The 27905-nt window shown below is 35.4% G+C and overlaps 1 protein-coding gene across 1 annotated transcript; it reads left to right on the forward strand.

Annotated features, from left to right (window-relative positions):
- Positions 1-14020: 14020 nt before the first annotated feature.
- CD69 (CD69 molecule) lies at positions 14021-21862 on the forward strand. Its single transcript, XM_025455035.3, has 5 exons — positions 14021-14185; positions 18111-18233; positions 19211-19410; positions 19820-19923; positions 21013-21862. The coding sequence occupies exons 1-5, from the start codon at positions 14119-14121 to the stop codon at positions 21119-21121; spliced, it is 603 nt and encodes a 200-aa protein (XP_025310820.3). The 5' UTR covers positions 14021-14118; the 3' UTR covers positions 21122-21862.
- Positions 21863-27905: the final 6043 nt, after the last annotated feature.

Here is a 27905-nt window from a genome sequence, read left to right on the forward strand (position 1 = left end):
AGATTGGCTCTGAGCTTTTTGTAGATGGCATTTATAATATTGAGGTATCTTTCCTCTATCCCTACACTGTGGAGAGTTTTCAAGAAAAGTATACTGTATTTTGTCAAATACTTCCCCTGTATCAGTTGAGAGGATCTTTCTTTTATTAAAATGATGTATCATATTGATTGATTTGTGAATGTTGAGCCACCATTGTATCCCAGGAATTAATCCCTCTTGGTTGTGGTGAAAAATCTTTTTAATTTACTGTTGTTTCCTATTGGCTAGTATCTTGGTGAGAATTTTTGCATCCACATTCATCAGGGATATTGGTCTGTAGCTCTCCTTTTTGATGGGGTCTTTGTCTGATTTGGGGATCAAGGTTGCTGTCCTCATAGAACAAGCCTGGAAGTTTTCTTTCAATTTCTATCTTCTGAAACAGCTTTAGTAGAATAGGTATTATTTTCTCTTTAAAGGTTTGGTACAATTCCTCTGGGAAGCCATCAGCCCTGGACTCTTGTATCTTGGGAGGTTTTTAAAAGATTTTTATTTATTTATTTGAGACAGAGAGAGACAGCACAAGCAGGAGGGAGGAGCAGAGGCAGAGGGAGAAGAAGACTCCCCACAGAGCAGGGAGCCCAATGTGGGACTCCATTTCAGGGTCCTGAGATCATGACCTGAGCCAAAGATGTAACCCCAACCAACTGAACCACCCAGGCACCCCTCTTGGGAGGTTTTTATGACCTCTCTTTCCTTGCTGGTTATGAGCCTGTTAAGATTTTCTGTTTCTTCCTATTTCAGTTTTGGTAATTTATAGGTTTCCAGGAATGCATCCAGATAGCATAATTTGTTGGCATTTAGTTGCTTATAATACATTCTTAAAATCATTTGTATTTCCTTGATCTTGATTGTGATCTCTCCTCTTTCATCCATGATTTTATTAATTTGGGTCTTTTCTCCTTTCTTTTTAATAAGTCTGGCTAGGGGTTATCTATCTTATTAATTCTTTCAAAGAACCAGCTCCTAGTTTCATTGATCTGTTCTACTGTTCTTCTGGTCTCTATTTCATCGAGTTGTGCTCTAATCTTTATTATTTCTCTTCTACTTGGTTTGGGCTTTATTTGATGTTCCTTCTCCAGATCCTTTAGGTGTAAAGTTAGCTTGTGTTTTTGAAGGTTTTCTAATTGTTTGATAGAAGCTTGTATTGAAATGTATTTCCCTCTTAGGACTGCCACTGCTGTGTCCCAAAGGTTTTGAACAGTTGTGCTTTTATTTTCATTAGTTTCATGAATCTTTTAATTCTTCTCTAATTTCCTGGGTGATCTTTTTATCTTTTAATATGATGCTCTTTAACCTCCATGTGTTTCAGTTCCTTTCAAATTTCCTCTTGTGGTCGAATTCAAGTTTCAAAGCTTTGTGGTCTGAAAATATGCAGGGAATAACTTCAATCTTTTGGTACCAGTTGAGATCTGATTTGTGATCTAGTATGTGGTCTATTCTGGAGAAAGTTACATGTGCAGTTGAGAGGGATGTGTATTCCATTGAATTAGGATGGAATGTTCTGTATATGTCCATGAAGTCCATCTGGTCCAGTGTCTCATTCAAAGAACTTGTTTCCTTTGTTTTTATGTTCTGCTTAGACGATCTGTCTGTTGCTGTGAGTGGGGTATTAAAGTCCCCTACCATTAAAGTATTATTATTTATGTGTTTATTTACTTTGGATATTAATTGGTTGATATAATTGGCTGCTCCTACATTAGGGGTATATATATTTATAATTGTTAAATCTTGTTGGATAGATCCTTCAAGTATGATATAGTGTCCCTCTTCAACTCTTACTACAGTTTTTGGTTTAAAATATAATTTATCTGATATGAGCATTGCTACCCCAGCTTTCTTTCGAAGTCCATTTGCATGGTCAATTGTTCTTACCCCCTCATGTTTAGTCTTTAGGTCTACAATGAGTCTCTTGTAGATAGCATATGGATGGGTCTTACTTTTTTTTCCAGTCTGATATTCTGTGTCTTTTGACTGGAGCATTTAGCCCAATTATGTTCAGAGTAACTATGGAAAGATATGAATTTAGTGCTACTGTACTACCTGTCCTTGTTTCTACAGATTGTCTCTGTTTCTGTGTGCTCACTCTTCACTTACAGGATCTCCTTTTAATATTTCTTGCAAGGCTGGTTTGGCGGTTACGTATTCTTTCAGTTTCTGCCTATCCTGGAAGCTCTTTATCTCTCTTTCTATTCTGAATGGCAGCCTTCCTGGATAGAGTTTGCTTGGCTGCATGTTCTTCTCATTTACTACCCTGAATATATCCTGCCAGCCCTTTCTGGCCTGCCAGGTCTCTGTGGAGATGTCTTCTGTTAATCTAATATTTCTCCCTCTGTATGTTAGGAATCGCTTGTCTCAAGCTGCCATCAGGATTTTCTAGTTAACTGTGAAATTCACAAGTTTCACTATTATGTGTTGTGGTATGGATCTATTTTTATCGATTTTGGGAGGGATCCTCTCTACTTCTTAGATATGAATGCTGTTTCCTTCCCCAGATTAGGGAAGTTCTCAGCAATGATTTGCTCAAATATACCTTCTGCCTCTCTCTCTCTCTCTCAATCTCTCTCTCTCTCTCTCTCCCCTCAGAAATTCCAACAATATGGATGTTATTTTTTTTCCAAACTATTGCTTATCTCTCAGAGCCTTTCCTCACGGGCTCTTAGTTGTTTTTCTCTTTTCCTCAGATTCCTTCCTTTTCATCAACTTGTCTTCTAGGTCACCCACTCTCTCTTCTATTACATTTACCCTCACTGTTAGAACATCCAGTTTGGACTGCATTTGAGGTAGAATATTTTTTAGTTTGGCCTGATTAGATCTCATTTCTGCAGTAAGAGATTCTCTAGAGTTTTTTATGCTTTTTTTCAAGCCCAACTATTAACTTTATAATTGTTATCCTGAACTCCATCTCCGACATCTTACTTAAATCCATAGCCATTAGATCTGTGGCAGAGAGTATTCTGGTTCTTTCTTTTGTGGTGAATTCCTCCATCTAGTCATTTTGTCCAGTGCAGAATCACTGTAGGAGTGAGCAGCCTGAAAAATATCAACCATGACCAAAGCAAAGTACACACTAGACACTTCTGAAAAGATTTGGAATGAGAAAAAAAGACAAAGACAAAGAAAAGGAAAAATAGAGGGAAAAAATGGGGACGGGGGAAGAGGAATAAGGGGGAAGAGGAAGAATATAACTTCACAAAGTGACTAAAACAGGGTGATCCACTTGGTCCTGAGTGTATTTTGGTCTGTTTGTTGAAAGATATTAAATTCCAAAATTATAAAATAAGCAAAACATATATACAAAAATAAATTTGAATAAATTGAAAGGTAGCCAAAAATGAAGAATATATCTATAACATGTAATTGTAAAATATGAAAGTTAAAAAAGGACTTAAAAATAGAGTTAATAAAATAAGAAACTAGGTGAAACAGGAAAATATTTAAAAACTGGCAAATTTTGAACTGAAAGATAAACAAATTATGAGAAAATAAAACATCCAGTTCTATATATTATTTTCCCTCAGTCCTGGAGTTTTCCTGTCCTGCTTGGTCAGTAAACTTGCTGTTCCCCTGTTCTTCTAGCTGGTTTTCTGGGGGAGGGGCTTCCTGCACTGATTGATTCTCAGGTGTCTGTGTCTGGGTGGAGTTGCTCCGCCCCTTGCCGGGGTCCAGGGCTCAGTAACCTGTTTGCTTGGTGAGGCTTCCCTGGAGGCCTTCAGCACCTCTTTAGAGAATGAAAGGAAAAATGGCCACACCCAGATTTCTAGCCCTGGAGCTGAGAGATCCTGGCCTGTGCCAAACTATGCAGACTCCTATGGTGTCCACCACCCAGATCCCCAGATCCTCCCTTGGGAGCAGGCAGGGGTACACTGATTTGTGTAATTTGTAGGGCCTTAGTGGAGAGAGATTTCCTCTGTGCCTACACCCGCTCCACCCCTCCCAGTGAAAGTGGAAGATCACCCCGTTTCTGTTTCTGTCTCTCCCTAGCATGGAGAACATTCACCTGATGGAGTATGCCCCTGCTCTGCCTCTCCCAGAGGAAGGCAAAAGTTTGCTTGCTCCAGTCCTTTGTAGGGACCCAACATCAATAGTGGTCACCAGATCTGGCTGCAGCTCCAGGGTTATGGCAAAACAAGCTGACCCTGCTCCCGGGCTCACTGACCTAAACCAATTTCCGCGTTCCAATGCTTGAGAACTCTGCTGGCTCAGGCACCCCTGTTTTTTCTGTGCCTCTGGGAATATGGAGACCCCACTGTCCCACCTGCAATTCTGCTTTTCTTCAACCTTCAGTGTCTTTCAGGCAGGGAAGTCTTACAGAAGCAGATTTCTAAAGGTTCTGATTTTGAGCTCCAGGGCTGTATCACTTTCCTGCAGCTGGCTTTACAAAGGCTTCCCCCCATTCTCACCATTTATCTTCCAATATACCCCCCATTTCTCTTCTCTGCCTTCTTATCTTGCCAAAAGTGTTCACTTTTCTATTTGTAGAGTTTCAGCCATTCTTTCCTTACATCTCAGTTTGAATTAATAGGTGTTCACGATGGTTTGAGAGTTATCTAGCCGAATTAAAGTGACCAGATGAAACAAGGATCCCTACTCTTCTGCCATCTTGTCTCCTCCCGAGTTGGACAGTTTCTTAATAAACCAACATCCAACTACCAAACTCCCCATTAATTGCATTTCTGGACATTTATTCCAGAGAAATGAAAACTTAATTTCTTACAAGGATATACACACAAATATTCTTAACAATTTTATTCATAGCAGCCCCCAATCTGGTAATAAACTAAATGTCTTTTGAAGAGTGAATGGTTAATCTGTGGTACATCCATACCCTTCAATGCTATTTAGCAATAAAGAAGAAACTATTGATCCTTGCAACTACTTGAATCAATACACAGAGAATTATGCTGAGTGAAAGAAAAAAAAAGCCAATCTCCAAATGTTACATACTGTATGATTCCATTCACATAACATTCTTAAAAAGACAAAATCCTAGAAATGAAGAATAGGCTAATGGTTACCAGGGGCTTATGGACCAGGGCAAGGGCAGATAGAGATGAGGGAAAGACAGGAGGGAAATGCATTTGCCTCTAAAACAACAATCAAAAAGATTCATATTGTAATAGATTTGCTCTGTATCTTAACTGCATAGATGTCAATATCCTGGTTGTGATATTGTATTATAATTTTTCAAAATGTTGCCATTGGGATGAATTGATTAAAGCATTTGAATCTAAAATTATCTCAAAATTTAAGAAACTAATAAAAAATTTTTGACTCTTCAATTTTTATGTTTATATTTTACACGTATTTATTTTTTCTCACTGCATTACTACATCATATATCATTTCTGATTTCACAGGAAAGCTTTCTCAATTATTTATCCTTAAGTATGATATATTTATAAACACCCTTCTTCTATAGTCTATTAAATTAAGGAAGTTTATATAATTATTAGTATGGTACAAACATCAATCATGAATTTATGGTTGAATTTATCAAATACTTTACATTTTTGAGTTAGTTTTTTTTCCTTTTAAATTGTTAATGTCATAAATTTGGTTGATTATTTTTTGAATGAAAAAATGGCATTTTTTCTGAAGTAAAACCAATATTGTGTGGTCTATTATTTAACATATTGTTGAGTTCAATTTTCTAAACTTATTTTTTAAAAATTATTCATTTATCTTGAAGAGTAAAATTGGCTAGTCAGGTTTTGATTACAATGTTTTATTGACCTGATCTTTTTATCTTCTTTGAAAGAATTTGTAATTTCTTATTTCTTCCTTATCTGTTTGGTACATTGGAAAATTAAATTATCTGGACATGGAGTTTTTGTTGGTTTGTTCTCTTATTTCATTTCTTTCTCAAAAGGATATATTTAGTTATGGAATCAATTTTAAACATTTTAAAAATTTCTCCTTGTTTTAAACATTTCTTCTTGTTTCAATTTTAGAAGAGGTGCTTGTCTGGGATGTGTTCATTTTACTTACATTGTCAAGTATACTAGCCTAAAATTATTCATAATATGGTATTACAATTTCTTATGTCTGCCTTGACCTCTCCTACTTTTGGCAAATTTCCTTTTAGGGGCTCCATTTTTCTTTCCTAATATCTTGCCTTAGCAAAGACCAATCAAATCCATCAGAAATATTCTAATGCATTAGGTGTGTCTGGGTGGCTCAGTCAGTTAAGCTACCAACTCTTGGTTTTGGCTCAGGTCATGATCTCGTTGGTCATGAGATTGAGCCCTGAATAGAACTCCGCACTCACCAGAGAGTCTGCCTGAAGATCCCCTTCTTCTGCCCCAACCCCCACTCATGTATTCTCTCTCTCTCTCTCTCTCTCTTAAATAAATAAATAAATCCTTTAAAAAATATTTTTTAACGCATCTAAACTTCAGGGGTGTCTGAGTGGCTCAATCAGTTAAGTATCTGCCTTTGGCCCAGGTCATGATCTCAGGACCCTAGTATCAAGCCCCACATGGGGCTCCCTGCTCAGCAGGGAGTCTGCTTCCCCCTCTCCCTTTACCCCTCTTCCTCCCTCTTCCCACTTGTATTCTCTGCTCCCTCTCTCTATAATGAAAAAAAAGTCTTAAACTTCAAATTGATTGGACAGAAGAATGGTAATAATTCCTGAATGTCTTCTACCTGCAGGTTTTTCTCAGTGTGTAAGTAGGTGCAAAAAGATCAACAGGAGGTACGATAAGCAGTTCTGTTTAGATTCATTGTGTATTTATCAAGATTCAAATACAATGGATACATTTTATTGTTTATTGTTTTTAATGTGGTTTCTTCTTTTTAAATATTTATTTATTTATTTGAGATTGAGAGTGAGAAAAGTAGGGGTAGGGGCAGAGGAAGAGCATCCCCGGCAGATTTCCCACTCAGCAGGGACTTGAGTCTTGATCTCAGGACCCCAAGATCACAACCTGAGCCAAAATCAAGAGTCAGTCACTCAAATGACTGAGCCATCCAGGCACTCCCAATAGACACACTTTAAATCACTTAGTGCCTTGGGTACTTGTCTGCCTAAAATTTCTATATATGTTACATTTGCCATTTCCACACTTCTGCATTTGAGAATGTTCTCCCCAAATGTTTCCTACATGTAAGAAGCCTGGGATTAATTTCTGTAAAGTACCAAGGTATGTCTCATCTTGTTATAGTCTTTTACATCTTTTGCTTTCAAAAATAGTCAAATTTTTCAGAGTCCAAGTTGATGTATACATGAACATTGTATTTAATCTTCATTGTCTCAAGTCAGGAAGAAGAAATATAACAGCTCATACTTTCCAAACCAACTCATTTCTGGTTTTTAGGAGATATTCCACTGAAGAGGAAAGTTAGAAAGTTCAAAGAGTGAATTCAAAGAGGAGAGAAGATTGGAAAGTGTTTAGAACTGGAAATTCCCCCACTTACTCATGCTTACCTGTATTGACCCTTTACAGTAAGCAATTAGAAAGCACAGGTGCACCTGTGATTTAAAAATAAATTTTACTAATTTGCATAATTTATACTAATTTGAGACAAAACATTAAAAGCTGAAGTTTTGATTCCCAAGATTAAAAGCCATTCAGAAACCTAATTCACCCATTGAAAGAAAAAAGAAGTTTCAGAAAAAAAGTGATGAACATTTTGTCTCCGGAAATTGTCTTAGGTCGGAAGTTTGTGGTCCCTGTGAACATGTGCTACTAAAAGCATCCTGCTGAGCTGCTGTCTGACAAGGACTGTATATCCTGTCTTCTCTGTATCACTTTGCATCTAGCTCGTATTACTTCATTTCCTTTCTGAGACCTTGCCCCGGATTCTTCATATAAGGTCAAACATGACCAAGACATGAACTGACTTCTGGTGTCCTGTGTGTCTTCTTCCAAATTTGTCCAGAGACTAATCTCTAAGTCTCAGTTTTCTCAAATGAACTATGAACCATTAATAATCTCTGCCCTGTGGATAGATATTCTTTAATTTTTTGATATGTTACATATGAAATAAGATGTAAAACATCTCTGAAAAGAATTAAAAGCTATATGTACATTGTTATGTGTATTTTACAAGGAAGTTGAAAAAAGTTTAGTTGCACTAGTTTTGTTTTTTTAGTTTTCTTCATGTTTAGCCTTCTTTTGCTTTGCTTTAGAGAATTGAATCCATCCACACAGAAAGCTTGCTTCCATATTTATTTATTCTTTTTTAAAGATTTTTAAAATTTATTTATTCATAGAGACACAGAGAGAGAGAACGGCAGAGACACGGGCAGAGGGAGAAGCAGGCTCCACGCAGGGAGCCCGATGTGGGACTTGATCCCGGGTCTCCAGGACCACGCCCTGGACTGAAGGTAGCGCTAAACCGCTGAGCCACCCGGGCTGCCCTGCTTCCATATTTAGATGAATGAGGGGCAACTGAAAAACCTGACCCCAAAATCTCTCCCAGGCTGCATTTTGACTCTACACTTTACTTTGTCCTATTTACTGTAATTCCACCTGTAGAGACACCTTTCTCTAATTTAACAAGAAATAATTAGTAATCTAAGCATATAATTTATTGTATATAGTAAGACAGTCTTGCAAGTGAAACAGCATGCTTTTAGTAATTACATCAGGACCACAAGTGTCAACCAGAACTGTGCTGGGTTTTAGCGCCGCCTTGGGCTTACGGTGTGGTCCTGGAGACCCAGGATCGAGTCCCACATCGGGCTCCCTGCGTGGAGTCTGCTTCTCCCTCTGCTTGTGTCTCTGTCTCCCTCTATTTCTCTGTGCGTCTCTCATGAATAAATAAATAAATCTTAAAAAAAAAAAAAAAGAACGGTGCTGGGCAAATCCTATTCGCGGTTTTTTCACTGCTTTACATGAATCTCACTAGATTGCATTTTCAAATTTACAGATTTCTTAGACTTAAAAAAAATAATTGCGGAAGCAGAGGAGGATTAGTGGGAAAATATTCATTTTTCAGTGAAGTTCAGGTTATTGTAAAGGACTTGAATAGCAGGAGATCCAGTGGATGCCTAGAAGGCCTGCTGATGACATGTTCATGGTAATTTCACCGGTTCTTATGTTTGTGGAAGCTGCCAACTCCAACCAATACAAATGTTGATTTCAACAGAATACTTTCGCTGCTCTCATAAAAACAGAGAAAAATGATTTCAGAAAAAGGCAACAGATTTTGATTAATGTCATAATGTTTACAGATATTTCTTTTCTTGTTTAAACCAAGATTTGTGTATTTATTTATTTGAGAGAGAGAGAGAGAACATGAGTAGGAGGGGCAGAGGAAGAGAGAGAATCTCAAGCAGAATCCGTGCTGAGCATGGAGTGCCACACAGGGCTGGATTTCAAGACCCCTGAGATCATGGCTGGAGCCTAAATCAAGAGTTGGACACTTAACTGACTGTGCCATCAAGGCACTACCAGATATTTATTTTCTTGAAATAAGATCTTGTTACCATTTTCTGTACCCAATGGCCTGTGTATATAATAAATATTACATACATAGCATATATAATAGATGTCACATATACATGCATGTGTTTATAAATATAAACATATATAAATGTATACACATAATATTCACTCTCTTGATTATGGCTGAAGAAGCAAGAAAACTTGAGTGCATAGGGAAATGTCTTAGTGTCATGAGTGCTGTCAGAGGGGGACCTAAGAGATGGCAGTCTCCTCTGTCTGCATCCAAGAGTTGCATAACACCATATCAGCAAGAATGCTGTAACTTCTCAGTTTTACCTCTGACATCAAATGAAAAACTTTCCCTTTTTATGACTTATGTCAAACTGATTCTTTTATATCTCATTAAATGCCCAATATATACCAAACACCGTAGTAGCTAATTTTCTAGTTTATAATATTTTCTTCACAAAACGTTATAAGTTGGATGCTAATATTTTTAATTTACAGATAACAAAGCCAAAGCTCAGTGGAGGTGTGTATGTTTCCCAAAGTGGCACAGTTAACAAACGCTTGAGCTGATATCCAAAGACATTCTGTCATGTATCTAACCTATAAATATTTATTGAACTCCTATGTTTTAGGCACTATTATATACTAGAGACTCATTGTTGAATAAGTTGGCCATGCCCCTGCTCTTAAAGATGTTACTTTCTAGTAAGGGAAATAAATAATAATAATGATGATTTCTTGAGAGAGAGAATGTGAGCAGAAAGGGGCAGAGGGAGAAGGAGAGAATCTTAAACAGGCTTCCCACTGGGCATGGAGCCCAATGGGGGCTCCATCTCCCGACCCTGAGACTATGATCTGAACCAAAATCAATAGTCAGACATTTAACCTTAACCAATTAAGCCATCCAAAGGCCCCAATAATGATTATTTTTTAAACTACTTACATATACATTTACATACATCTAATGAGCTACAAAATTTCAGATGAGAATATGTTTAAGAAAAGAAGAGAGTGAGGTAATAAATTGTGGCAAATGGGAGATAATTTACATAGAGGATTGAGGAAGGTCTAATTGATAAGGTGACATGTGAGGTAATATGAATAAGAAGAAAGTGTCAGGGCACCTGGGTGGCTCAGTGGTTGAGCATCTGCCTTTGGCTCAGGTCATGATCCCAGGGTCCTGGGATCGAGTCCCACATCAGCTCCTGCACAGAGCCTGTTTCTCCCTCTGCCTATGTATCTGCCTCTTTCTCTCTGTGTCTCTCATGAATAAATAAATAAAATCTTAAAAAAAAAAAAAGAAAAGAAAGTGTCAAACATGAAAAATCTGAGAGCATAGAGAACAAGAGCAAGGACACAATCCATAAAATTAAGATAAGCTTAAATTTTTCAGGGAACAGAAAAAGGTCAGTGTAGCTGACTTACAGGGAGTAAGAGGGAGAATTGTGAGAGATGACTATTTATCTGTAAAATCTATACTTTTTTTATAATGCTAACCAGGCAAACTGTTCTGGAATATTCGAATTTCAAAAATGGTTGGTGTCCAACTAAGCAAGTTAGATTTTCACAGTAATACAAGAGTCATCAAAAGGGAAAAGTCACATTAGTAAGTTGTAAAACTGGACCATGATTTCTATGGTAGTCCAATGAGCTGTTGAAAACTGCTGTGAATGGGGAAAACACACATGGCAAGGATTATCAGTGTGTGTAAAGATATTTTCTTTCTCTTTCTACCCCACAGACTTGGAAAAGTTCAAATACTGTTGAAGATTTATAGCTATTTTATTATCCTGTTACCATACCCCCAGGACCAGGTTCTTGAGTCTCAAGGTCATAGAAATGAGCACCGAACTCCAGACAAAGAAAGCATGTAGAGTCTATTAGAGATAGCGTATATACAAGGGAGCAACAAGAAGGAGGAATGTCACTTCCAAAAGGGGTAGTGTGTGAGGCTTATAAAGGCTCTCTGCCAAAGGTTGAGGGGCTGGGAGTGGGGAAGCATCCGTTTAGTCCAATGGTCGTTATCTTGTGGTCATTACTTTTCAGTGAACATGAGACAATCACAGTATGGCATGGTCAACATTCTTCTAGGGTTTTCCTGGAAGGTAGAAATACTTGTGCAAGTAGACTTTAAATTGTTACTTCTAATTTTGCCCAACCATTAATCCCTAACAGCTATTATCTCTCATTTATTTGTTTTCCCAGAAGGAGGTATTTGTTGCTAAGAGTACGGAAGCTTTTAATCTCAGACTTTTGCTTCAGACCAGTGGCTTTATAGGAATTAAGTCCCTTTTGCTTTTCCTACACTGTCTCAATCCCATGCATTTTTCACAATAGAATCTGTGTAATTAGTATCAGAGTGTGGACATTAATCCAGATCTCCCAAGTTTAAAAGAATAAACAGAGATCTGATCTCAGTTACTTTCTTCCAAAGAAACTAGCAAAAGTATCAGCTATTTAAGTACTCAACTTGACCCTTCCATCACTCATCTGCAATATTCAAATATGCACTTGCTATCCAGGGGCAGACTACAATCCCACACACATCCTTGAATAGTACTCTATATCTTAGAACTTTTCTGTTTTTCATACATATTCTTTCACTAGTTCATATATATTTATTCATGCATTTATCAAGTATGTACTGTCTGTATTGAGTACATACTAGATTCCAATTACTACATCAGGTGTTCAAAACACAGAAGAGACAAGCCAGAAGAAGTTCTTTCCCCCACACAGCTTAAAGTCTAGTAAGGAAAGTAGATGATGAACAATGGTATGATATTAGATATCACCAAGTAATATAAAGAAAGACAAAGGCATATGGTGGCATAGAGCATGAGGTTCTGTTTACACATAGAAGGTTAGTGAAGACCTTTCTGGGTAGATCACAGTTGAATACTGAATAAAATGAGTTGAAGTGAATAAAATGAGAACAAGACTTGCAAGTAGATGGAAGAAGAGCATTTTAGAGAAAATGCAAAGATTCTGTAATGGGAGTAAGCTTGTCATTTTTGTGATATAGCAGAGGTTATCACTGGAGAGGATAGGGACTAATAGGGAAAATGGCAGAAGAGGCAGCTAGGGGCCAGATCATGGACCTTCTCAACTATCAGAAGGTCTCTGGATTTTATGGTAATTTTGATAAGAAATTTTTAAGGGGGAGGAGATGAACATCTCACCAAAGTGATATGATGTAATTATAAAACACCCCTTTTTGCTGTTATGTGGAAAACATAGGAAAAATGACTGAAAAAAATGGAGCAGAAGTGAAGAAGGCCCTTAAAACCAACATGTCCCTCTTCATGTCTGAACTTAATAAGTAAATATGATGGCCCAACTAAGCTACAGCAGATTATAGTTCCCAACCCACCTAGAGATAACACTTCCACAAAGGCTTTACTCTGAAAGCACGTTGTCTCTATAAAAGTGATATTAATGATAAAAATTCTGGCAGCAAGATGGGTAACTAGAGTGGTGTTTCACTCCCCTCCTTAAATCACCACACACAGAAATTCTGCCTTCATAGCTCAGCGGGATAGTATTGATACCATGGTGATATATTTTTTATAATAACCATACTCCAAATGTCTGACACCTCAGAGACACAGGAAAATCAATATCTAATATAGGGGAAATTTAGAGTAAATAAAACATTAGAGGAAATAAGGGAAATCTAAATGACAGTAAAATATGACCAAAAAATTGACAGGAGATAAATGAAACAGATAATTTAAGATAAACAATTTTAGAACATAGAAAGGAAGTTCCAGACCACAAGGTTTCTATTTCCTTGAAGCAAGTATGTGCTAAATGATACCTTAAAAGAACTACTCCCCAGGGAAATGTTGAATGATACCCTTCTGGCAGCCAATTTTTAGATTCCTAAATAAAATTCTTCCAGAGTGGAGAAAGATTCATGAGGACAGAGATCTTAAAATTCCTGTTTAACAATAAATCTTCAAGCCCCTTGGGGCACCCAGTTGGCTTAGTTAGTTAAGTGTCTTACTTCTGCTCAGTTCATGATCTCAGAGTCCTGGGACTGAGCCCCAGATGGGGGGGGGGGGGGTCCCTGCTCAGCAGGGATCCTGCTTCTCCCTCTCCTCCTCTTCACTCTCTCTCTCTCTCTCAAATATACAAATAAAAATCTTTTTAAAAAAGTCCTCTAGCACCAAGCAGTGTCATGTCCACAGTGCATGCTCAATAAATATTAGTTGATAATTTTAAAAATGAGTGAGATTTCAAGGGAAATATTATTCTCCAATTACTTACACCTCAAAGGATAGGAATCCTTAACTTTTAATTCTTTATGTAATTATGCTGCCTTCTAAACTATTTGTGTTTTTCACAAATTTAGATATAGATGCCTCAGATTCTGGGAAAATCCAGCTTGTCTCTTCATTCTACATGTACAGTTGTGAGAAAGCACATTTCAGACAACAGGGAAAACCCACAGCTTACCACAATAACACATTGTAAATTGGGCCGATGGAGCATACATTAAAGAGAACTGATGTAGTTGAGTGGTTAGGAGGCAAGAGGAAGGGGGTGGAGACAATATAACTGAATATAAATGCTGAGCTATCTCACAGAGTCAGAGACTGAACAAGAGCTCCAGCAGAGACTTTTGCTGTAGATTGGCTTGACCTGGGATTAACCAGGGAATCTTGACTAGAACAATGATGAATTCTGAAGATGGTTGCATAACAGAGAATAGCTCCTTGCATCCGGAGAAAGGACAACAAAGTAAGTCAGACCCTATTTGTTGTATACTGGTAACAAAGCGCTCTCCCCCCGCACCCCCGCCGCCCTGCTCCACTCTCTCTCTCTTTCTCTTTCAACTATCTATCTGTCTTCCATCTATCTATCATCTGATATATAACAGTAGTTTAAAAAATAAGTCTTTGTCTTTAGAAACACTTGATTACATTTTACTTTAGTGCAGGTGAAGGAGAATATGGGGATAAGTAAATACCTATCTATGAAAAGATAGGATACCTGAGACATGAGAGGAAGCCACAAATATGGATTTCTGAAGATCTTTAGAGATCTCTTTCTTTGTTTCAGTTTATATCACATCAATTCTTCAGATTTAATTAGAAAACTCCCTGCACTGGCCCAGTGCATTCGCCGCCATTTTCCGTATCCATCCGTACATGCTCCAGAAAGCATTTGCCTCTTTTTAGAACAATTCTGTTTTCCCCACAACCAATTACATTCTTTACTGCCTTCACCTTGTGTCTCTGAATGCTTTCTGTTTGCTTCATCTTGTGTTCTCATGACAGCATCCTCCAGTTGCCGAGAATGAAAATTGCTTCCAATTTTTGAGAGAATAGCCATACGCATATCTGAACATTTACCAGTTCAGAGGTAATTTCTGAGGAGAATGTCATGAAAAATTATTGAAAGTACAAACTTCTGCTTCTGTACTCTCCACGGAACTTTTCATTTCATCATTCCATTTCACCCTTTAAATCACTGGCTTCAAATTCTACGAGAATCATACATGGTTCTTCCTTTCTTTTGTTTTCATCAAAATTCATCAAAATATGATCATCTTAGCTATTTACCTTTTCTCTCTTCTATTCGTCTGTTCTGTCCACAGACTTATTTCCTATTACTTGAATGCTCCCATTGTTTTTCCTATAAGGTGCTTCTGTGAGGTTTTCTTGATTTGTTCCATTTATTAATCTTCTGCTCTAATTGAGGTATTCCAAAACACTAGTATATAGGAGAGACAGTTTACTTATAAGCAAAGTTATCCAGTGATAAAGGGATATGTTATGAACAGCAGAGCTGAACAATCTGGAGGAAGGAATTGTTTTCTGAGTGTCTTTCCATTAGACTGGTTTATGCTAAAAAGACATCAATCTTTTCTGATAAAGCCATCTTTCACCTAAGAACACAAAATCTAGCGTGGATAACAAGTGCAAGCCGCACAGATTTCTGGTAGCTAGGTAACCATACTTCTATGGCCCAGTTGAGCTGCTGAAAAGAAGAAATGTATATAATAATAAAACTACTCAATAAGTAAAAAGCATAGTTAAAAGAAGAAGGACCTAATTCAGTAATCCTCAACTTTTTCTGAGCTCATCCAATATTCTGTTGAATGTTTAGTTTATGCTGCCCTTGTGGTTGCTTTATTAGTATAAACAATCCTTGGGCATCACCTTTGGATGACTCAATATATAATTGTGGATTTATTTTCAGTTTCTTCAGTAATGAACAAGGCCCATAATCAGAGCGGAAGTATGCTGTTGGGGGAGTGTTTTGTCACCTAGGTGATATTTCAAACTGTGAGTAACAATAGCCCTCACTAATGGAAAACAAATGTACAGTCTGAGAATCATCTCCAGTTTGCCCACTGGGTAAACCAATAGACTGAGGTGGCTCTGAGTCCATGAACTATCTGGATGAGTTAGTGTTTGCTGAGGAAATAGAACTGGTACTGCACTGAGTCTAAGCAGCATGATTGACCCTCACATGGAGAGAAGTGAAACTAGACAGACAGCTCTGAACTTGCTACACTATCTACAAAGGGCTGCTTCCGGTGATAGTTGTATACTGGTGAGAAAAGGAAGGTTTGCTTTGAGAAGCTGCAAGAAAAAGAACTGTCCAGAAGCAAAGTAAAGTCTTCTCTTGCAAAACCAGAATGCAGACCTAGGCTGGGAAAAACAATTCCTAGAAGCAAAAACTGATTTGATAACCAGTAAACAGTGCAATTTTTTGCGCTCTCTTTGTTCAGTTTAACTTTAGAGAAATATTTCAAGGAACAGAAATATAAGAATATGTTTGCATTTGAGGCCATTTTGCATGGTAAATCCTAATATCATTCATGGCCTTTTACATTTCAATTTTTGAGAACATAATAAGGAACTATATATGTCTTGTGAGGACAAATTTTTAAAAATCTTGAGAGCTCATCCTAACAAAAATCAAATTCAGACTGGTCACAAAATCCCCTTCTCTCCTTCACCATTATTTATTTGTATTCTAAAACAGGTATTCTTCTAGTTTTTTATAAACTAAGAATCATCATTACATCATATTCATATTCCACAAAAAATATTTCTTATTGGTGAAATCAAATTTTTACTTTGTTTCAGCATTATATGGAAGGTAAATGAAATAACTTTCTCCTAACATTTGTTGTTTAATATTGTTATATTTCTTCTATCATTTTAACTTCTCTTGAAAAATTCAAATATTTAACTTTTCATTCATATATCATTTTTAATTGAGGTATAATTACATATAATGGATGCATAAATCATAAGTATGCAGTTTAATGAATTATAAGAACTCCAATCAACATTTGAAATTTTGAAAGTTCCCCGTGTTTCTTTCTGGTCAAATTACTTTTCCTACACACTTAAAAGCAATTACTTTTCTGATTTCTGTCACCATAGTTTAGTTCAAATATTCTTTCTCTTTTTTTTTTTTGAGTATTGTTAACACATATAGTTACAATATTTTCAGGTGTACAACATAGAAATGCTACATCCCTTTATGTTATGCTATGCTCACCACAAGTGTCACTACTGTCATCTTACAACACTACTATAGTATCACTGACTATAATCCCTATGCAATGCCTTTCATCCCTGTGATTTATTCATTCCGTAACGGGAAGCCTGTGTCTTCCATCCCCCTTCACCCATACTCCCATCCTCCTCCCCTGTGACAACAATCATTTTGTTCTCTGTATTTGTAGGTCTGATTCTGTTTGTTGTTTGTTCCTTCATTGTTTTTGTTTTTAGATTCCACATGTGAATGAAATCATATGGTATTTATTTGCCTTTCTCAGTCTGACGAATTTCACTTGTTTTTCGGCTATTCTTGAATGTCATATAAATGGAAATATATAGCATATGGTGTAGCTGCATTTTCTTTACTCAACTTTTTTTTTTGAGATTCATGCATTTTGTTGCATTTATTAGTTTTCTTAATTGCTAAACAGCGTTCAGATTACCATAATTTGTCCTTATTCTTGTTGGTGGATATGTGGGTTATGTCTAAGATTTGTGTCTTAAGAATAAAGCTGCTATGAACATTCTTGTTTTATACAAGTCAAATCGCTGGAACATGGGATAGGTATATATTTAATTGTATAAAAAAGGCTTTTCAAAATTATTTTTCTATTTTACTCTCCCATGAGTAGTATATGAAAATTTCAATTGCTTCATATCTGTAACAACTTTACCAAAAAAATCAATCTTTTTAAAAATTTTCTGTCATGCTAGTTGTAGCTATTTATAAATCAATTCAGTATTTTTTAATTCATTATTCACATCTATTGCCTATATGTCATATCTCTTAAACAGTACCTACAGAGTGCTTAAAGGATTGTGCTTAGGTTGTCCCATTTTATATGTCTTCTAGGATAATCAGATATTTAATAAATGTTCTTGTGATTCAAACAATAAAATTATGATATACTTAGAATTTTTGTAGCTGCTAAGTGCATGGATTGAGGAGATATTTTATGATCTCATTATTATTTCTGGATTGTTTCACTATCTTAATTCACTCAATACTTGGGGGCAATTAACATAAATTTAATATAAGAACATAAGGAGGCATTAAAGTGTAAATGCCTCAGAAGAATATCGAATGTCTCTTTCTCACTTCTACAGTCGGCTTGAATTCATCATCAACTTTCTCTCTTCAGATCAGGCTGCCAGCCCTCATTTTGCAACACAGCATGAAGGATCCCTTCAAGTTCCTATCCCATGTGCTGTTGTGAATGTGGTCCTCATCACTGTTTTAATCATAGCTCTCATTGCTTTATCAGGTGAGTCTGTACTTCATGAGTTCATTTAGTCTCTACTGTTAGCATTCACGTCCAGCTGAAATCAACAGGGATTACTTGGTCTAATTAATGAGAAATTCTGATTAATTTTGAATAATCCCAATTTATATACATGGTTGAAAATACTAAATATAATTCCATATTCCTTAAATGATCAATGCAGTACTTTTCTGAGTTCTCCAGCACTTCTTTACAAGTATTGAAAATGTCTGTGTTTTATAAATTATTGTAGAAGAAAATTACATTTGAGCAGATTTTATACTCTGAAATGAAAGGGGCTGATTTGGATTCTAAATAAATAATCATTTAGTTAGGGGAAAAATGTGGGCTTCTCATTCATTGTTAACAGAAAAAAAAATATTATCTAAGCTATAGATTAATCAGGATTTGATTAGTCTTTTGTCTTTTATCTCCAAGGCCACAAATGGTGGTTATGAATAATTTAAAATATATCTAGAATCTCCCAAAGAGTTGATTATGATATGTTTTTCAAAACATACAGCAATACCAAGATATATTTGTGTTTAAAAACATGAAATTTTATGATTTTATAAAACATCTTCAGCCAGAGATCTTTCCATATTCTGAATTACTTCCCTGCAAATTATTCTGTCCTTTATCTCCCAATATAGTGTTATACTGCTTGCATTTGAATTTATAATGCTCTGTCCCCTGTCTAGTCCAAAGACTACTTGAAAGATTTTCTATTTCCCCATCTCTTTCTGATATAATGGCCCAAGAAATTCCCTCTTATTTCTTATATCCTAACAATAATGATTAGGCACAATAAGAAATTAGATAAGGTGAGAACCTGCCTTCTTGCTCTTCTCAGAATTTGCTCCTTATCTTTCATCCTTGGCATTGTCACCTAACACTGCACAGCATCCCCTGAACTAATTTGCACACTGTGTGTATTTAGTTTCTTTTGTTACTAAAACAAATCACTTTCCTGTTCACAGTGGGCCAGTACAATTGTCCAGATCCAGATATATCCCTAGTGCCATCAAATAGCCGTGTTTCTTCATGCTCTGATGATTGGATTGGATACCAGAGGAAATGCTATTTTATTTCTACTGAAATGAAGAACTGGACACTGGCCCAAAAATTTTGCTACAAACAGGGTGCTACTCTTGCGTTCATTGATTCTGAAAAGGACATGGTAAGATAGTATTCCAAAACAATTTCATAAAAATATTGCTATTTTTTAATATAGATAATCTGTGATTTCTTTCTGTTTCCTTCTGAGTTAAGACATTATGCCTATCTCCCTTGCAGGAAAATTTAGTCACAAAAAGCCATATGATCAGTCTGAGGTCACAATCAGGGTTCAATTTAATCTTGTAAATTTGATTTGATCATTTAACATCAAAGGCCAAAAATCCAAATGAACTGCTCCTAAATAGAGCTAATAAGTGATCAGCTTAGCTATCATTTCTTAAACTGCAGCTTCTGAGAAACAGGATTGATTTATATAATTAATATATAAATTATTTATAATATAATATAATTAATTATATACTCACGCAGAAGGGTTGTTTAACATGCATCTCCTTTGTGCTTTCCTCAAGATCTTTTTAAAACGATATGTGGGTAGAGTTAAACATTGGATTGCTCTGAAAAATGAAGATGGTCAGACATGGAAATGGTCAAATGGCAGAGAATTTAGCAACTGGTAAGTTTCAAGATGTGTCTTTATCTTCCCCAGAATGACAGTTCAGGGAAGCCATTTTCCTTTCAAAGCACTGTTGTATATGATGGTTGTGCCCTTGATGAGCAGAGCTTTATCAATCTGTTTTGTATGCTTATGGTCTTTCAAATTCTTTAAAGAAGGGTTTTGATATTGCCATTTTTTTTCTTTTTATCTACTTGGAAGTCATACAATAAATGCTTCTAGTAATTTTATCTCAGCACATTTTAGTGTGAATAATAGTTTCAGAAATATTCCAGAAATAGTTATTATGATGCAAAAAGAAAAATCCAACATTTCCAATCTCATATATATTTCTCCTGAGAGGCTGATTTTTTAGAAAAATTCCCTTTTACTCTTTCCCAGTTCTCATCCCCACAGGGATGCAGCATAAAATATCTAATAGCAAATTAGAAGCTTCTATGAACCTAATAGAAAGCTTGTCCCAAAATGGGAAATGTTGACTTTAATTTTATTACCTGTAATCGATTTACATTTTAACATTTGAAGGATATTTTATATCCTTAAATTTAGTGTTAACCTTACCACCTGAAAACTCAGTATTGAATAAATTTCTAGCTATCTAAATAGTTTTATAATAATTACTGATATGGAAAATAAATTCAAGTTGCTAGAAAAGAAATTTTTAATATGTGTCTTATGGTACTATACAAGTAAATTGGCTTCAGGAGCTGTAAGCCCTCTAAAATTGTATGTATGATGATTGATTGTGTATACTTTCCGAAAATTGTTTCTCCAGGGGTTTGTTAACTCAGAAGTAACCCAAGAGTCACTCCTCTGGTGGTATGCCAACCAGATAAATGGAACTCTTTCCCTTAGATTTGTATCTTCCTTCCACATATCCTTTCTTTCCATTCTCACCTACTGATTAGTAGTATCGACAAATTAGTTTATGGTTACTTGACCAGCTGACTTGTTTCATGACCAGCTGACTTGTTTCATGATCACTTACTAAGCAAAACTTCAGAGGCTACCATTGCAAAGTTCATTCTAATGTAACTGAATGGAAATGATGAACAGAAAAGAACTCTAAATTTATTTATTGTCTGACAGGCTCAACCTTACTGGATTTGAGAACTGTACATTTATGAATAGTACAGAGGTCAGCAGTACAGCGTGTGAAAATAATTTACACTGGATATGTAGCAAATCCTCCAAATAAGGAGGAAACATATTTGCTTACAGACTATTATAATATGGAACTCAAAGAAATTTGTGTTGACGGATGTCGCTCTATGGTCAGATATTTTCCACAAAGACTTTGTGAAAAAATTATGTCTTATTTCGGAAACCTTCAAAACAAGACTATGGGAAAAAAGGAAGAGAAGTTCCGGGAATATCTGCATTGTGGAACACTCCTGCCAGGAGCTGAAAAAGTCACAGGTTTACTGCTCATTACATCCAAGGAGAAGATGCACTTTATATTTCATAGAACTTAGAAATAATAAAATAACTAGGCTTAAAGGTATTATTTATTGTTGAATGACTACCAAAACTGAGTGTGTATTTGCACTATTTGAAGATGTTAAATGGTGATATTAAAAACCGAATGTAAACATTAAAAAGTTTAACTGGTAGCATGGACATTTAGTGCTTCTTTATGTAGCATTTTACGGAGATACAGACAAAAGCAAAAGATGTAAGGAATATTTGTGAAACAGATAAAAATATTTGAAAATGTGCAATATGTGATGTTGTAAATTCCTGTCAGGAAAACTTCTGTTCAAACTTGGAGTAATAATAGTCTTATCTGACTATCAATGTGTACCTTTTTCAATCAATTCTATCATGTGCAATGCTTCTTATGAAGTATTTTCTGAGTGCAATAGTGTTTCTCTGTCTTTTGTATTCAGTGCCATTATAAGCTGATTTTATGTGTGTTAAAATAAAAGAATCAACAAAATGGTTTCTAAGAAGTGTTCATTCCTTCAAAATACACTAAAAATTACATATCACACTAGAAATCAGAAAACAGAATACTATAACATTTTTTAAACTTATCTATACTAAAAACTTATCTTTGTTTTAAAGATGTTCAAACAACTGTTAAAAACTGTTTTAGTTGGTGCTTTTTGAATCGTTTTCATATGTATTTCCAAAGGGCTATACTTTTTTTCTGTATGGCAGATGCTAGTAAATATTCTAATTGACTTGGGAGGAATATATGTCATTTAAAAATTTTTTGACTCTACTATTTTCTTCCTTTGTGTAATGATTCACCCCCCTTATACTAAAGAGGCATAGAGAAACTAGGAGCCACCTACATGCATTTTGAGAGGTTGTGTTTATATTTTTTTTTTTAAAACAACCTTTTTTTTTTTTTTAATTTTTTTAAATTTATTTATGATAGGCAAACAGTGAGAGAGAGAGAGGCAGAGACACAGGCAGAGGGAGAAGCAGGCTCCATACACCGGGAGCCTGACGTGGGATTTGATCCTGGGTCTCCAGGATCGCGCCCTGGGCCAAAGGCAGGCGCCAAACCGCTGCGCCACACAGGGATCCCGAGAGGTTGTGTTTATAAAGCTCATCTTCTTTCCAATAAAAAAATAACAGGTCCTCATAACTGATGCTCTGAAAGCATCTTGTTCAATTCTGAAGTGCCAGACTTATTTTAGCTATTTACACAAAGTAATCCATGACGAAGAAACAAGGTGCTACATTAATCTCTAGAACTTCAGTCAGGGGATCCCTGGGTGGTGCAGCGGTTTAGCGCCTGCCTTTGGCCCAGGGCGCAATCCTGGAGACTCGGAATCGAATCCCACGTCGGGCTCCCGGTGCATGGAGCCTGCTTCTCCCTCTGCCTGTGTCTCTGCCTCTCTCTCTCTCTCTCTCTCTCTCTCTCTCTGTGTGTGACTATCATAAATAAATAAAAATTAAAAAAAAAAAAAAAGAACTTCAGTCAGGAAAAATTCGGTTCCCTTCACAATTGTTTTATGAATGTGTTTCACAATATTCTTCTCTGAAAGCTAAAGTATATTTCACATTATTCTTTTCCAAATGCTTCTCTGAATGCTATTCTATACCTCTATATTATTATCATTAGTATGGCATATTGAAAAGAAATGTTGATTCCAGGTATTGCTTAGTGATAAAAAATATAGAGGTTTCCTCATCTCCATGTCCTTCAATTCCCACAGCTGTAACATGAAACAAATGGCCTTCAGACTCTAGTATCCTATCATGAATGACAATAATGTGCTCCTGAGTCACATTAGAAAGCAATGTCTTGTGATTCATGTGTTATGAAATGTGTAAGTGGAAAGTGTCGCTAAAGGCCGGAAAACAAGAGAAATATTGCCTGTTTTATCTCTGCCATTCCCTATTTGCCCAGCTGTTTTAGTTAGCATTAGTTAGAAATTTACTCAAAATTGGGTAGAAATTAAATTAGTTAATATATGGAAATGAACTTAGAATAGAACCTGGCTCAAAGTGACATGTTAACTTTTAGTGATGATTGTTATAAATGGGAACATTATGTCATTAAATTTCTAGTATTGGCATAAAGCAGCATTTTTACATAATATGTGTATTTCTACATAGCCTTGTCTTTCTTTTTGAAGAGGCTATTTGTAAAACAAACAATAAAGTAAACAATTACATTATGGTAGTGATGAAGTATATAGTAGGAAAGGTGTAGTGTGCTGTGGAAGGATATTCCAGATATATCACTTGATTTGCTCCTATGTTCAAGCTTTGGCTAATTTTTAAAATGTTGAATTTTAGGCTATATTCACCTTAGATAATTATGTTAATATGTAGTGAAGGTAACTACCAGTTACCTGTATTTTATTTGGCTTTTACAATATAATGGCAATTCCCTCCTCTGAAAAAGGTAACAGTTCAACTGGTTATTTCACATAAATATAGGGATTCAATAAAATTAGAAACATTTTTAAAATGATTGAATGCTATTGAAATATTAGATCCTACAATGAATATTGATTTGATTCAAAGTTTTTGTGATAGTAATACAGAAATTTTCTTTCTAATCTTGTTCCTAATTTTCATAATTTTGACTAGATTTTAATACATGAAAATCTATCATAGCTGAGATTAAAATGCTAATAAAATTCTAGAGAAACCTTTGGAATACAGTTTTTAAATACTTATCAAAAACCCTAAAAAGATTCCATGTTTCTTTTGATGTGACAATTTTGGGAGGAGGATGGAGGACTTTCAAGGAATAATCTCTGATGTTCAAGACATAACCACAAAAATGTTTATTAAAGAGTTATTTTTACTGGTGATAAATTGGAAATCACTTAATGGTCCAAAATTAAAGATTTGGTTAAGTAAGTATGATTCTACCACATGATGAAATAATATGACAACAATGAAAGATAACAATAAAAGAGAATATTTAGGTATATGGGGGAATATGCACACTATTATTAAGCCAGGCAAAATAATACAGCCAGTAAGTCTCCATCCTTTCAAATATTAAATAGAAATACATATGCTTAAAAAAAAATAAAAAAAATAAATAAAAATAAAATAAAATAAAATAAAAAGAAATACATATGCTTTGAGTTTTTATATGCTTAAAGAGAGAAAATTACAAACGTAAACACCATGCTTTTCCCTGAGGAATAGGAGTAAAGATAACATTTCTTCTTTATGTTTCTTTATAGTTTCAAGGTATTGTATAAGAAAAATTTATATTTTAAATAAGCTTAAATATGGTATCATTAAAGTAGTAATCTTATTATTTAAAGTCCAACTCTATTTTCTGGTGACCATTCATAAATATGAACAATTAATTTGCTTTGAAACAGACCCATAAATACAGAAAACCAACTGATGGTTGCGGAAGAGAGGGGATGGTGGGGTGGGCAAAACAGGTGAAGGATAGTGGGGGCTACCGGCTTCCAGTTACGGAATGGACAAGTCACCAGGATGGAAGGCGCCGCACAGGGAATGCAGTCAACGGTATTGTGCTAGCACTGCGTGGTGACAGATGGTAGCTACACTTGTGGTGAGCAGAGCATAACGTATTGAGTTGTCAAATCACTATGTTGTACACCCAAAACTAATGTAACTTTGTGCATCAACTATACGTCAATAAAGGAAAGAAATAAAATAAGTTGTGTTTCAAGAATCTCCTCTACCCTGAAGGAACGCCCAATTCCCCCAATGTTATGGGCATTCGCAAGCTGCAGTGTCATCTAGTGGCTGGATAAAATTACTGCCGTTTTGTTTCATTTTGTTTCTTGGTCCAAAAGACGTGTTTAACCTGAAAAAACTTGTAGTTTTGTTTTCCTTTTTAAACACAGTTTAAAGTGCGTGGGTAGTATAATCAAGTTTATGTATTTCCTTATAAAGATATCACATCTAATTCTGCTCCAAGTACAAACCAAGGACATGATCTACATGGCAAATGATAATACCTAACATGTATCTTTATGATTTAGTTTGTTTCTTGTTCCAGATTTATTTGAGGTATAAATAGTATACAAAAAAAAAAAACCTGCACATGATTAATCGATACAATTTGGTGAGTTCAGTCACATGCATATACTCATGCTACCATCACCACAATCAAGGTGATAAACCTATCCATCACCTCCCAAAGTTTCCTTGTGTTCTCTTGGGTTTTGTTTGTGTTTCAAGATTACAACAAAAGATCTAACCTCTTAATGAATTCAGTAAAGTTCTACGATACAAAAATCAACATACAAATATCTCTTGCATTTCTATACACCTACAACAAACAAAAAGAAATTTTAAAAACCCCAGTTACAATAGTTCCAAAAATAATATAAAACTTAGAAATAAACCTAACCAAAAAAATGTGGACACCTTAAACATTGGAAACTTGAAAACACTGATGAAAGAAATTATAGCACATACAAATATATTCTGTAGTCATGGATTGGAAGAATTAATGTTGTCAAAAGGTCCATACAACCCAAAACAATCTACAAGTTCAGTGCAATCCTTATGAAAATCCTAAAGACATATTGTACAGAAATAGAAGAAAAAAATCCTAGAATTTGTGTGGAACCACAAAAGACCCCAAATAGGCAAAGTAATCTTGAGCAGGAACAAAGCTTGATGCTTCACACTTCCTGCTTTCAAAATATGTTATAAAGCCTCAGTAATCAAAACAGTATGGTGCTGGCATGAAAATTGACAGATAGACTAATGGAACTAAATAGAGAGCCCAGGGAGGGGAAACAAAACATGCATATACAGTCAAATGATCTTTGGTATCGAGAATACACAGTGGACAAAGAATAGTCTCTTGAATAAATAGTATTGGGAAAACTGGATAGCCACATCCCTAGGAATGAAATGGAATCCTTATTTTTCACCATACATTAAAAGTTAGCTCAGAATAGATTAAAGAATTGGAAGTAAGATCCAAAACTATAAAAATAAAAAAAGGCAGAGGAAAATCTTCTTGACATTGGTCTCCATAATGATTTCTCAAATGACACCAAAAGCACAGGCAGCAAAAGGAAAAACAGGTTAAGTTCGAGATTGCATCAAAAAAGATGCTTCTGCACATCAGAGGTAACGGCACAATACAAAGGCAACCTCTGAATGAGAGAAAATGTCTACATACCATCTATCTAGATAAACAGTTAGTTTGCAAATTACATAAAAAATTCTTAAAATTCAATAGCAAAAAAATAATAGTAATAACATAATTTTAAAATGGGCAAAAGACTTAAATAGACATTTCTCCAAAGAAGAATGCACTTTTTTTTAAGTAGCTCATTGTAAAAAGACATGGAAAAGATGTCTTGGTTCTTCTGTGTGTGTGGTAATGATGCTTGGTTTCAGTAATGCCTCCTTCTCAGATTCATGAATAAGAGCAGTAGTAGCACTATCCTCTCAACAACACCTTTTATATTTTTTCTAGTTATGAAAGGAAATGTCTATAAAGAATAACAACATTTCCTGCAAAGAAGAACTTAAACCCTGATAAGATTTCACCCACCATGTTTCTCAATATCTTTTATGGTACATGATAAATCTAATTAAAACAATACACGTAAAAATGCTTGTACATGTGTTAGGCAAAAGGTACAAATATACTAAAACACTTTGTGTATGCTAAAGCCTATACTATTAAAACATACTTCAAAACTTCTAGTTTTTGAAACCTGAAGGTCACATTTTTCTTGACATATACTATTATAAATAATATAACATCAGTATGTTATTAATATTTAACATACCAATGTACTGAATATTAACATATCGTATATTTTACATATTACTTAATATATCTTATTTTATGTTATATGTGTTTAATAACTTGCAATGAACACAGGACTGTATTACTTAATATTAATTAAATATATTTAATAATTTGCAGCCAACATACAGAAAACTGCTCAAGACATAAATGTTTAATGATTTTTTGCAAGGCAAATATCTATGAAACCTCTACCCAAATCAAAAAGCAGAACATTCCTGGCACCAAAAAAGACACCCTCTTGTCCTTTCTTTATCTCTATCCCTTTCATTACCCCAAGAAAAACAGAGATATTTGTTTTTATAATTTCTAACATTGATGTTTGAGGTTTGTTTTTGAGGCTCCTATTAATGGAAATAGGTAATAAGTGTTCCTCTGTGTCTAGTTTCCTTCAACATATCTCAAAGCTCATAGCCAACATCACATGGGTGAGTTTTATGCATGCTGTTATATGTAGCTATAATTACTTTTCATTACTATCTGATGTTTTCTTGCATGAATAGGGAATATTGATAGATATGGGTTGTTTCCTGTTTTCTACTCTTGATGAGGAAAAAAATTTCTTTCTACCCTTCTAAGTTCCTTGATTGATCTATTAATCAAATTAACATAAAAAATGTAACAGCAGAAAAATTTAATCACGAATGCACAGGGGTCCTACAAGAGTATGAAACTCAAGGACAAGCCAGGTAATTCATATTTACAAGTCATCTTGTGCTAAAAGATAGGATAGGAGCCT

Source organism: Canis lupus, chromosome 27 (assembly GCF_003254725.2).
Source record: "Canis lupus dingo isolate Sandy chromosome 27, ASM325472v2, whole genome shotgun sequence".
Classification (NCBI taxonomy): domain Eukaryota; kingdom Metazoa; phylum Chordata; class Mammalia; order Carnivora; family Canidae; genus Canis; species Canis lupus.